The sequence below is a fragment of the Pagrus pagrus genome (genome assembly GCF_965226575.1).
Source record: "Pagrus pagrus genome assembly, chromosome: 1".
Classification (NCBI taxonomy): domain Eukaryota; kingdom Metazoa; phylum Chordata; class Actinopteri; order Spariformes; family Sparidae; genus Pagrus; species Pagrus pagrus.
In genome coordinates this window covers 21,525,113-21,538,849 of record NC_140185.1, presented here as the reverse complement: position 1 = coordinate 21,538,849, position 13,737 = coordinate 21,525,113, and the positions used below count along the sequence as shown (strand labels likewise).

At 40.8% G+C, this 13,737-nt stretch overlaps 1 protein-coding gene across 3 annotated transcripts in view; it reads right to left on the bottom strand.

Annotated features, from left to right (window-relative positions):
- syt7b (synaptotagmin VIIb) overlaps positions 1 to 13,737 on the bottom strand; it is a 111,264-nt gene that overhangs the window by 41,010 nt on the left and 56,517 nt on the right. For 2 of the 3 annotated variants that reach the window (XM_084362278.1, XM_084362276.1), the window contains exons 3-5: positions 8,369 to 8,448; positions 6,497 to 6,631; positions 2,496 to 2,696 (exon numbers count right to left, since the gene is read on the bottom strand). In XM_084362278.1, coding sequence (XP_084218404.1) covers positions 2,496 to 2,696; positions 6,497 to 6,631; positions 8,369 to 8,448 — 416 coding nt within the window. The remainder of the gene's footprint in view (positions 1 to 2,495; positions 2,697 to 6,496; positions 6,632 to 8,368; positions 8,449 to 13,737) is intronic. The other variant, XM_084362277.1, reaches the window with a different exon arrangement.

Here is a 13,737-nt window from a genome sequence, read left to right as displayed (position 1 = left end):
TGGTGGATAATGTCACTTCAAGGGAAAAATCTTAGTTCTGAAGGCAGAGTTTTGCTCCTTTGTTTCTCATGTATCTTCAGTATCATGGACAGAATTATCAACACAAAGCTGCCTGACAATTAACGGATGAGTGAGTGAATGAATGGAAGGATGACTTTAACGGCTCTACTGTGCATCCACGCTCAACTTTGCTCTAGATTTACTGAATGGACTGTTTACGCAACAGTTTGATTATCTGGGCTACGATTTACATATTGAGATCTTATATTTATTATTCAGTGGTGCTGCGGCTGCTGATATTTTCTAAAAGCACCACGCTCTCCACATCCAACTCATACATATGGGACAGATTATTATTTGAGTTCAGAGCGTTTAGACAGTTTTGTTTGCAGCATCTCGGCTCTGATCTCATCACTGCTTGAGAGAGGACGTTTAAGCTCAGCACAGCTGGAGATCAGGAAGCGATGAGAGCAAACCTTTGGGTTATTTTGTCTTGCTGAATGTTTGTCTGCACCCACTTGTTTACTTCTGCGATTTGAAGGTGGTGTTGCTATAGGACTATGTGAACTATCTGATATCAAAACACGTTTTTTGTCAGATTTTTCTAGGCCAGTCGCCAGGATATAATGTTAGCAGTTAACGTTTCTGCAAACCACAGATACATCCGAGGATGACATTTGTACCGAACTTGGCTGCCAAACGGCTGACTGCAATTCTATTCACACCACTGGATATTTTTAAGGACACCTTTCCATCCATTTCTGTGGCGACCAAAACCGGCTACTTTTCACAGGAAGTCAGATCTTTTCATCCGTGATCGGATATAATAGAAAATTCAGCCTGAACAAATGTAAACTTGCAACAATGGGAAACATTCAGTCTGAACTTCTATGTGGTTTTGAAGAAATGTACTTTTACTTGTACATTTATTGTGGAGATCGGGTTGACTTTTCCATGATTTCAGAATCTTTATGTCCAGTGTTACTTTTCATTGAAACAGGGGACTCTCCTGGATGATGTAACATTCCTATAGGTTTATGTTGTGACCGCCAGTTTTTATTACTTCTCTTTTGGCCATGATCTTGGCATGATGGACAGATCGAAATCCTACAGTGGTTAAATTCTACCTCAAAGTTCCTATGTACACAGGCTTGGACCTTCAACTTTTTATCAAGGAACCAGATACCAAAGAACCTGAGCAAAGAACAGCACTGAGGATATTTAGTTTCATGCTGATCCAAATGCTCAAACTTTGAATTACATAACATAATTTGTGGGAAAAATTATTGGGACTTTTATTTCAGGAATCAAGGGTCGCGAAACAGCTCAGAATAATTTGCAACTCGGTTACCATTCCTTGTTGTTTAGTACATGTGTTACCTTGTGAGGCAGCTGGATCCGCAAGGTCACAAGATCAAGTGTGAATCCACCTTGCCAGGCTTCAAAATATGTGCTTGCGGTGGTTCGAACCGGTCGGCGTCCTTTGAGGAAGTAGTGGAAGCTTAGGTTTAGGTGAGGCGACTGTGAGAGGCAACCGTTCGTTCAAAAACCAGACTGGCGGCTCCTAAAGAGGTTAGCTTAGATGCTTCTATAGCATCAGTTAAATCAGTACTCTTTAAAAGTTAGCCAGTGATAGACAGTGATAGGCAGATGGTCATCTAATCATCTGCCATCGAGTAGTTTTTGAAAGTGCCTGCCCTTTTCCAAACAGCTTCCAAGGACGACTTCTCTGATGATTCTGTTTAATAAACCATCTGGTGTGTCAGGATAAACAATCAGCTGATTATACTGAATATCAGCTGGCTCTAGTGATAACCAGCAGAGAATCTTTGTGATTGCTACTATCAATTTGACTGGATGTTGTTTAAACATAATTGCATAAACAACGCACCTCCTCGGCTATTTGCAGTGGTTGGTACACTGTGAACTTTGGTTAAAATGAAGCTGCACAGTTTTGCACAGGCCTAATAACACTGCTCTCCTGCTGTTTATGAAACCACCCACACTGAGTTTAAGAAGCTGCTACTTCAGATGAGCAAGCACGCCATTTTTGAAGATTTTCTGTGAGCATCTGTTTCGTTTGAAATCCTCAAAAGTGTCACAGCCTTCAGTATATTGGAGCCTGCAGTGGAACAGTATGACCGTGTGGATTCACTTTGTCTGAGACTGGCCTGACATCAGCTGGTGGAAGGTTGGCAGCTGACATAAAAATTGTTTTGTTGTGTGAGTGACGAAGCTCTCTGTAGCCGAGAGACTTCAACCAGCCGTTACTCATGCATCACAGGTACATTCCGCAAAGCAGCTGCTTTCTCTTGCAGACCTGCCTTGTGTTGTTTTCATCTGCATGGTGTCGAAAATAGCTTCTGTTGATGTCCATCTTTAACTGTACATGCAACAATGCCATTCATGGTGTTTTTACAAACTCCTCTTTGATATCCACACCATGCTGTCTTCGTGCCCCTCATGCGTGCCCCCTGTCACCATGCGCCACTCACTTGCCAAACCGTAGGCCTCCGGCATGCATGTGGCTCTGGACCGTCTGCCAGCGCCCGGCCTTGCTGCCCCCCGTCACCATGCTCCGAACGCTGTCACTGCGACTGGGCCCTGCCCCAGTCCCAGAGCAAGCACCACCCCCGCCGTCACTGGCCCCCGGCGAGGGTCCAGCACCGCCCTGCCCACCCTTATCCACGGCCCCACTGGGGAGGAACAGTGGGGTGGATCGGAGACAAAGAAACACCGACAGACAGAAAGGAGAGGATACAAAGAAGAGAGAGAGAGACGGACAGACGAGAGACAGACGCACAGACGTACAGAGCCGGAGAGCAAAAATTCATCAGTAAAGTTAGTCACACCGGTGAGTAAGACACTTTGTGAGCTCTCGATCCAGCCACAAGTGTCCTGTATACAACAAAAACCAGGAGCAGCCACTGCTGGTCAGCCAGACAGTCACTGAAACAGCAGTGAAGAGGTCTGGGCTGGGATTTACTGTGAAGCCGTGTGAGTAAATTGGACAGCACAGTTGCTTTTTCTGAGGACACTTGGCTGAGAGAAAAACATAGCTTCCAAAGTACAAATGTTCTGTTCAAAGCTGCAAACAGCTGATGGCCAACAGATTACTTTCCTCGCTGTATTGTAAAGCCCAATTCACTCGTAGTGCAAAATATTAGCAAAGCAAAGAGGTAGAATACATTTGTCCTAGAGGCAACTTCTTCTTATTGCAGCTGCTTAGTCCATTAAAAACAATTTTGTAAACACCTGAGGTGAGAAAATAGGCCACTGAGTATTGGGAGTTTGGATATGCAGCAGGTCTGGCTTTCCACTCCACATGGGACAGCAATGACCAATCTGCTGTCTCTGTGAATTGGGCATAATAGCTGAGTAATGATGCAGATGCATCATCTTCAGATTCTAACCTGCAGATGCAGGTGATGATAACAGAGCACTAATGTCTCTGTAATCTCACAGCAACTCACCTGCAGCTCATGATGAAAACTCATTATCTAATGACTTTGTGTAAACAATTTTCCACAGTAAAGTCCCATGAATTATTTGTCATAATGCATCCTAACCCACCCCAGCGGACCTCGATTGAGACATCACAGAGACGAGTGCAAACACAACGTCGACTCCAACACAGGGACCTTCTACTGAGTGAGGACAAACCATACAACACACAGCTGCACACTGGAACAATGTCTTCAACAACATTCAGACATTTAGTGTAGGCTGACGGTAAAATGAATGAATTCTCACCGAACAATGAGTAATTTTCCGGCTACCTTGCTACTACTACCACTCGCACATTTGTTTAATTTTATTCATCATCATTCTTCTTTGTTCATTTGAATTTTCTTTTGAGTTTTTAATGTCCTAATGCATTTTCTTTGAATTGCCTCTGATGTGTGTGTTTGAAATGTGATAAGCAAAGAAACTTGTCTTGCCCATATCTCCCATCCGCCCATATCTCGATAGTACGGAGAAAGAAATAATTGAATCACTGATTTGCTCTTACGCATCTTGGAATTGCCGTTATTATCAACATTAAATATCAGTCAACTATAAATCATTTTTCGATACCATGGTGCAATGTAATCACACAACTCAAGAATAAACGATAACCTTGTGGTTTTGAAAGAGTCAAGTCAGTTGTGTTTAGAGTGATGGACGTTAATATGAAACTGACGTTTTACCATCCACACACTTAATTGCTGTACTGCACATGTCAGACAAATTGCCATTATTAATGGGAAAGGACTCATTAGACCAGACTCAGGACAGCCTTAAAGCACTTACAGTAGTATGGGAACAGTGACAACAAATCAGCAGAAAACACAGAGTGATTTGGGAAAAGGTGAAAGGAGCAAATACACATAACAACTTCACACTCACCAAAAAACACAACACAACACTGAGAAAAGTAGAACAGAGACCACCCCATTAAAAGAACAGTTGAACATTTTGGGAAATACGCTTATCAGCTTTCTGGTGTAGAGTTAAATGAGAAGACTGATACCACTTTTACATCAGTCCGTTAAATATGAAGCTACAGCCAGTTACCGTTAAGGTTAGTGTAGCATAAAGACTGGAAAAATAATGAAACAGCTCCTTAAATGTAACAAAATTCTATTAATCCCTCTTAAACTAACTTGTTTATTTAGTTGGTACAAAAAATAACAAAGTTAAAAAAATTAATAATTCACTATGAAAACTGTCACAGTTTGCACCAATATGATTCTGTATGATACGATATGATACAATACAGCGCAATACCATACAATACAGTACGATACAATCGATTCGATACGATACGTAACGATACGATACGATACGATACGATGCAATAAGATAGGATGCGGCAGGATACGATAGGATATGATACTATAAGCTGTGCAACAATACGATTCGGTATGCTAGGCTACGATACATTACACTATGGCACAATACCATACGATACAGAATGGTACGATCGATACAACACAATACAATACAATTCAATACAATATGATTTGAAATGGTACCATACAATACAATGCGATATGGTACAATATGATACGATATTGTACAATATGACACAGTATGGTACGATATCATAGGATAGGGGATGATGCGTTACGGTACGTGTTGTACAGTACAATGTGATACATTACAATACGATTTGTTACGGTACATTACATTACGTGGCTTTACGATACGATAAAATACGCTACAACTTTATTGTTTGTATTCTCAGTTTAAAAACACTGAAAGGAGTCAGAAGAGATCCTGTTAGCAACTAGCCCAGGTTCAGGGTTCACACCAGAGCAGCCCACCAGAAGTATGGATTAGATAAAGAAAATACTGGACAGAGCCAGGGTAGTTTATCCCTGTCCCCCAGTCTTAAAGCTAAACTAAGAAGCTGCTGGCTGTAACTTTATATTCAACGAAACAAAGTGAGAAACAGAAAATCGGTATTGATCTTCTCATTTTACCCTCTGCCAAAAAGAAAATGACTAAATACACCCCAAAATGTCAAACAGTTCTTTTAAACTAACCTATTCAATTAAAAATCAACAGCAGTCAACCCTCTGTGGAAACCCTGATGTCTTAGGTAAGTCAACGTTTGAGTCAAGTCTGCCTCAGTGTCAGGAGAGAGCAGGAGATTTGAATGCTCTGAGTTGAAAGGCTGGCTCGTATAAAAAGGTTCACGTGAAACAGTGAGATCTGCTCTCTGAGGGTTGTCCATCTCCATGGCAACATTCCATGGGCTGCAGGTGAGAGGTAAAAAAGGGTCTGATGAGGCTAGCAGGGCTGTAGGGAATGGGGCTATCAAACCTTTAACACCGAGCAAAAGCTAAATAAAATGTTATTTCCCAGATTGCATGTTTTTGTGTTTGGAGTTTCGTCTCAAAGAAACGTCTCTCTAGAATCCTCTTCTAATGGTTTGATGAATGTGTTTTGTTTTCTGATTTACAGTATCCGTTCATTTCATCTCACAGTTGTCAGACAAACGCTGTCTTTCTGTCTTCCAATCATTTGGAGAATGGGTGTAATTTCTGTCAATGTTAGGGTAGGCCTATGTCTCGCAGTAATATTCAGGGATGGTGCTGCACATCTCCATCAGGTGCTGCATGGCCAGCAGTGCATACTAAACACCAACTCACTGTGGATATGCCTGAAAGCAAAAACATGAGGATTACCAGGGATGAGAGGAGACTTCTGTTTAAAGATATGTGGCCAGACAGTGTTACAAAATGAGGCTTTCTGCCCCCCTTTAGGCTATTAAATACAACTTTTTCCCTGCTCAGGGTGATATGGTATATTGATCCACTTTTTCCTGTGATGAAGTATTTTCTGTGTTATTTGTCAGGATACGTATGTGCTCAAAAAGCCAAATTTAGTGTTTTAATGATCTAAAGGTCTAAGATTTGTGGGAGTTTTCCAAGGTGTACACAAGCCCCTGTTCATTACAGCCCTGCCCAGATAGAGGGGTCCCTTACCAGCCATGACTGAGACTCACTTGGGCGTGAGGCGAGGGTCTCCGTAGGGTGCGTAGGGAGACATGTTTAAGAGGAACTCCTTGGGCGGGTAGGAGCTCCACCTCTGTTGCACGTTGCTGCTGTCATTGTTATTCCAAAAGTCTCTGTCTAGATCACTGTGACCAGGGAAAGAGAGAGAGACAGAGCGGTGAGAGCAGGGAACAATCAGTAAAACAGAAGAATAACATGGCAGATGAGGTAATGATAAGTCAGGGGAAAAAAACATCATAAAAAGAGCAAAGTTAGAATACTGTCTCATTAATCTAAAGGTCAGGGAGAGAGTGTTAACAGTTATGAAATATGTGATAGTGTCGATGCCTGTGAAGTTATATTCTGCACAGTGGGCTGTTCTTTAAACATAGATACTGAATACATCTGTTCATTTAATACAAGGTGAGTTAACCATTACATTCAACACACGCTTCCACGGGATAAAAGTAGGGTTTAAAGATAAGTCCATTGTAATTTGTATGTCCAAAAACCTGATAGCAATGAAATGTTGGTGCATGATAAAACACGGAGAATGGAGAGGAAAGAAGTGACCTGCACGTTTTATCGCTCTGTCAGGGATGACAAATAAAACAGAGGAGGTAAAAAAAAAAAAGTCAGTTTAGAGCAAAAACAACAGGTTATTGAAGAAGCACACACTGAATATAAATTGAGAGAATAACATTTGGGAAACAGCAAGTTAAATACCAATAAAGAGTGATATAAATGATACATCATTAGCTGCACACCCTTCAGAACCACTAGTCTATAATAATGTTAATAACAACATAACATCAAAGTTCACCCCAGTCGCCAGGATAAAATGTTGGCAGTGAACTACTCATATGTTGACACTTGCACGTGTCATAGGCTACATATCATATTGCCTTTTTTCAACAAAACATGTCATATCACACTGACATGACATGTTTATGATCTAACTTTCACATCTAGAAGAGGAGGGGATGGTAGTGGGGTTACATCTGTAAGTGGGAAACCACTGGATATTTTTAAAGAGACCTTGAGACAATTTTAGCCTGTTTCAAGGCAATAAAAACCAAATTTTCCTGACTGGAAGTTGGAACATCTCAAGTCATGTTTTTGGTGACAAAACTGTGTTTTTAAGGAGACCTTGGGATATCTCCAGCCGTATTCGTGGTGACCAAAAAAGGTATTTTAAGCAAAAACATGATCTTTTCCTAACCCTTACCAAGTGTTTTTTTTTTTACTTAATCTAACCAGACCATAAGCACAGTGTTGACACATGAAAAAACCTTGAACCTAAAGAACCTGTCAAGTGTCAACACATCTGTGTTTCTCATGTCTGATGTTTATTCTGGCGATTGGGTTGAAATATTACTGTCTAAAATCAAAGCACGACACCAATCGAAGACAGCAGCACAATTCGAGTACACAGGCATTTCAAAAAGACAGTTATAGTTTTGAATGTTCACCAATCTGAACATACAGTATTCAACATATATTTATGTTGAATACTGTATTTTGTCACACACAAAACACACACAAAACAGTTGTGTTTTGTGTGTGACCGCTGTGTTCGACTGTTGGAGTCATGCCTGGATATACATTTAATTTTGAGCTAAAGCTTATTTATCCGTAATCCAACCTTTGATTTATACAAACAGAATATACTTTCCCCCGCTGTGTGTAAAATTCAGCCTCTCTAATAAATGAAAACTATATAACACTGTCTCAGGGCATCATGTCATGGTGGAAATTTCAGGCCACGTAGGGGGTGCTACAAGATTAGCTTTCAAATCAGAAACGGCTGTTAAAATGCAATACTATCACCACATCATAGATCATTTCCATATGCCTCCGTCTAAACCGTCCCTGACACCTACTTGATGGCTTTATTTTCCCCTCGACCTCTCACAGAATCTGGAGAGCTGGCAGCCTCCACCCCGGGCTTATTCCTCTTCCCCTGCAAAGACACGAGATAGAGAGAGAGAGAGAGAGAGAGAGACAGAGAGTGACAGATTTTAGAGCAATGTCTTGATCGTTGTGTACAAAAGCGTTTTTGCAAGTGAAGTGCTCATTATAGAGGCTTGAGAACAGCATCAGGTTCCAAACATGTTGTAAAATAAGATAAATGAGGGAAGAGCAACAGCTGGTTGGATGCCAGGACCACAGCCTGCTGCTGAGGATCAAACCCTGACAAGGGACCACTTCACTACAATGAGATGCAAAAACACACTCTCACATGCACCAACATGTCACACGCGAACAAAGGAAGTGCACATGCTTAGACAATTCACTGAGCAAACTGGACATCAGACACACGATGAAATCAGGCACATTAAGACATATCTACACATAATTTGTATAAAAATATGATTTAAATATGAAAGACATGTAAAACTAAACATTTAGAGTAGCTGATGTGCTCCTCCTGGAAAACGTAACTTCATGTCAGCACTGCTGCAGCTACAGATGCCACTCAAGGCCACAAGAATATTTTGCAGTGAGCATGAAAGTTTCTAATGCCGGTGGTGATTGAAAAGACAACATAAAGAAGTCTCAGTGGTCCCTTTCCTTTTAGAAACACACATCTATCAAAGCATCATCTTCAGCTCACCACAGCCGTTGTTGATAAAAAAAAAAAAGGATGTAAACAATATTCATGTCAAGATTCACTTTATTGTCCCACATTGCAGGAGGATTTGGATTGTGCTTCCCCGTTGCTGCAGCCATAAAAAAATATTCCAGATAGATATAAGACACATATAAGAGACAGGGTAAGACAGCTACCCTGAACAACAACGCAATTAAAACATACAGTATAAGTGAGTAAAGAGACAGAGAAAAAGCATACGAAACATACAATATCTGACATATGGCCTGACTCGTATCAGGAGGTCGAGAGGACGGTGGTTGAGTTATAGGTGAGACGGCTGCCAAACGAGTAACCACAGTTCAAGACAGCATTTCAACATTTGTGAGTGTGACACCACTGGATTTATTTAAGGAGACCATGGGACATTTTCCATTACTGAAGCAGGTCTTTTTAGCCAAAACATGAACTTTTCCAAACCCATACCAAGTGTTTTTTTGTGCCAGTTGTCACAACATAAAATGGAAAACTGAAACTTAAGAAATGTAGTTCTGTAGTTTGAACATGGTTCAACCTGGTTTGCTGCAATGTACATCGCCAACATTTATTCTGTTAATTTAGGTTGCTGATATTCGATATCTTAGGGCCCATGTCCAAATAACATTTTTTTCTGAGTGCTATCTTTTTTCAGTTGTTCCCAATGAGGAGAGAGCGTATGTGGCACTGCGCCGATGCATGTTTTTTCAGAGCACTCCGCCTTGTTTGTGCGGCCGCTCCAAGTGCCTCTAATTGAAAATCTCTGAACTTTTCAGAAAGGCATTGGGGATGTCACTGTTGCTCTTTTTCAGCCAGCCAATCGTATAATAGATCAGGTGGGACTTGTCATCCGTCACCCTGTTAATCAAGAAAATGGAGGAGAAGCTTGTTCTGGTCGTGTCTGTTTATCATTAGCTTTATCAGACAGAAACTATCAAAACACAAACAGAAAAGGCCATTTTTGGGAGCAGATCTTCTGGACACTGAATGTTGCTGGTGATCCGCTGTAAGCTGCGTAGTCAGCCGTCTGTTACCATAGCTTTAGCTAACGTCAATCAAAACCAATATGTACCGCACAATTGCTTCAACCTAGTGCTCCCAATTGCACTGTCAGAGCTCTTCTACGTAAAAGAAACGTTATGTGGACAAGGGCCCTTACAGAAAAAAGCACAGAGAGGCGCTTCAACTGAAAAATCACCGATAAATAAGTCAATCGCCAATGAACCGGACTCGGACTAGACTGAAGAACTATACCCCACCAACTATAATGAAAATGTTGTGGGTACAGTATCAATAACAGGACTGCCATTAAACCCTTGTGTCAAGTCAAAATCCAGCTTAAGGAAACTGAAGAAATGACACCCTAGACAAAAAGAAAAAAGGACACTGTTATGAATCAGAAATCCAAATACATTCTTCTCAAAGCAGACGAGAGACACTCCAGAGCTCATCTGGGGAGGAACAAGATCATTAGGACACAGAAAACTCTAAATAAACCTACATTTCTTTTGAAATATACTATACAGCTTATTTTACCTACTCTCTGCAAACGTTTACCACTTAATGGACGGTGCTTTCAGCAGAGCAGTATACAGTCGTTAGTTATTGACCTCTACGTTTTTATTGAACTCTATATTTACAGAACTCTAGAGGGTGACAACACTGAGCTGAGTCACACGGATCCTCTACTCTTACATAATGGTTTTTTTTTCCCATGGTAAACCCACAACAAGGACATGAAGAGCACATAGGCCATATGTATAAGACCTCTCTTCATTTCTCAACCACATGAAGTGGAGTTTTATTCATAATCAAGGAATCAACATTCTGGACTTGATCCCGTTTGGACATCTCCGCTATATCGCCATCTGTTGCTGCGGGTAATTATCAACCTCATCAACTTGACTGAGTTTTAATCACATATGTCATATTTCGACTAAATATGCAGCACTTTGCATATGACTCCTCCACATCAGCTATGAATGAGAAATATTTCATCCTCTCAGGCAGATTCAAATCTGTAAAACGGTGTGCCTGGACGACAGGAAACTGTTTTGGTCACATTTTGATGAGTTTTATATAATATCAATTCCAAATCTTGCGTAAGAGCTGTGTGATGAAAGGAGAATTATTTACTTTTTCTATTATGTAAGCCATTATTGGTTTCTTTCTTTTTATAGCACTGAGTAGTGTTGTTTCTACACCCTGTGAGTCCGGCTATAGTCTTGACTCTTTCAGGAGCTGCCGTAGGTGTGTCCCGGTTCCCTCCTACACTCTGTCACACACACAGTGGTATACTAACTCATTACTTCACTCTTTGAAGTGTCATTTTAACTCCTTCCCCCTTCGTCGAAACTGAGATTCTTCAGCTAGAAATTAGTTGCAAATAGCTTTCAACAAGGAATGATTATGCTCAATTAAAGCAAAGCCTTTGAATGTTAATTATCATCACAAGAAGGAGGAGAAAATTTGTCCTTTATCAGTGCTTTATACAAGGCTTCTGTTCTGCTGTCTGCTATCAGCATCTGATGGTGAATACAAGTCACGAGGGTCCGTTTTATAGTGGACTCACTTTAAAAATCCCCCTATTTTCACAAAACAGAGTAATGTGCACATCCTGTTATACAACCCGTGCTTTTCTTGCAGTTTAAGGTGTTAAGCCCCTGCCTCAGGGACACTAAGTAGACCTCGGTGTGCAGTCACATCTTCTCCCGAATATCTCTTTCATGCCATGCTGTAAGTGTTTCATATTCACAGGCTATTTTTAGCTCCCAGTCCACCATGACCTGCATGTCTTCGGACTAGACTGAAGAGAACAATACACACACGCGGAGAACATACAGATTTGAAAATCCCCCAGTTGAGCAGGGGGTTCAAACCAAGGACCATCCTGGTGTAAGGGCTAACGCCCATGTCATCATGCAGCCATGTGGGAGACAACATAAAGCCTGAGAACGAGGACAGTCTGACATCATGATTTGCCGAGCTGACTGGATTTGTGTTCCTTTAATTATTTACAGCATGAAGAGTCACAGAGGAGCGACTGTCTCTGAGCACAGATTTGCTAATAAAAAGTATAAACCCAATCATCAGATTATGACACCTTATAGGAAAAAGTGATTTCATGAATGACCTTTATGGAGCCCTTAACAAAAGCTGTTAAAACAATAGAGAAAAAAACATTAAAAATTACACCTGAAGCAGCTTCTAAGGGGCATGAGAGAGGTTTAAAGACAGGCACTTCACATACTGTATGGAGGTCTATAATGCAACCTTATAAATATTTAAGAGCTGTATGAACAGCCTCGGCACAGATGGCTCCAGATGTACACGAAGAACACTAACAGCTTCTAGTTTCCTCACACCTAGACGGACAAAATAGGTCGCTCGTCACTGATGTCAACAATGACCCACATGACCAAAAACAACTCCGGCACATGTTTCTGATCGAACACCTCGATGGTAAAGGTTTAAAAATGTCACATGTGTCGTTGACGTGCACCATCCGCATTTTTGTGAATGTCAGGCTGCCTCTGCTTTTGCTGGAGGACAGTAAATAGTTGCAACAGCAGCAAGAGAGTCAGGAAAACATAATGATACAGTCAGTTGTCTTTGGTGATTCAACAAACTACCAACGCTGTATATCTTCTTCTGGGGGCCGTGTCTCTATTTTATATGACCTCGAACATGAATCAGAAATACTTTATGATCCCCCTGGGGAAAATTGCGTATGTTACAGTTCCTCCCTCTAGAATAGAAAATGTGACACTATAGATATATAAAATAAGATTTAAATAGAGTAAGATGATAAAGTAAGAATAAAATATGTACTTAAAACTTGTTTATATGTTTATTTATAGATATATTCATGTCAACTTGCTGTCAGAGAGAGGAGAGAGTGAGAAAGCACAGCTGGTACCTGAGCATGGATACTGCAGAAAATGAGGATTGAAACTATTTAAAATGTTCAGAATGAATATGTGTTGAGAACTTATTTTTATTGCAACACTTATGTGCACAAGACCCATACTGCTGATTTGTTCTCTTTTCTTGCCCGGTGAATTTTAACAATATGTTATTGGGAGTTGTTGTTGTGCAATTAGGGGGAAACATTTTTAAAATATCCGCAACAGCAAATGAGTGTATCGGCATGTCGGATATAAAACAAAAGATTGTGCATCCCAATTAAAAACACTTGCATCGTTCAAAAGGGAAAACAAATATTTTCTGCTAATGCAAACCTTTATCTGAATGGCTTTCCCATCAGAGGGCTTCTTTTCTTTTCTTGTTTGAAAGATTTGCTGCTCAATTTTAAACTCGATGATGAATGCAAGTTCTTGTTCTCATTAAAGGGTTTTAAGCAGCGTGCAACCCCGGAGGCTTTCAGACACAGCAGCAGCACTGTGCTGAATCTTTATGTGAATACAGCTTTCAGTGCTGACAGGTGGCCTCTTTATGAATCCTACTGTATCTGTCTCTAATGCATCCACAGTACTCTCTATTATTTATCATGTCACATCTCTCATGTGACCAAATGTGTACCTACACAACATCCAGCCAACACCCTGCAAACACACACACACACACACATACTGTACAGTGCATACACACAGGTAAGAATAA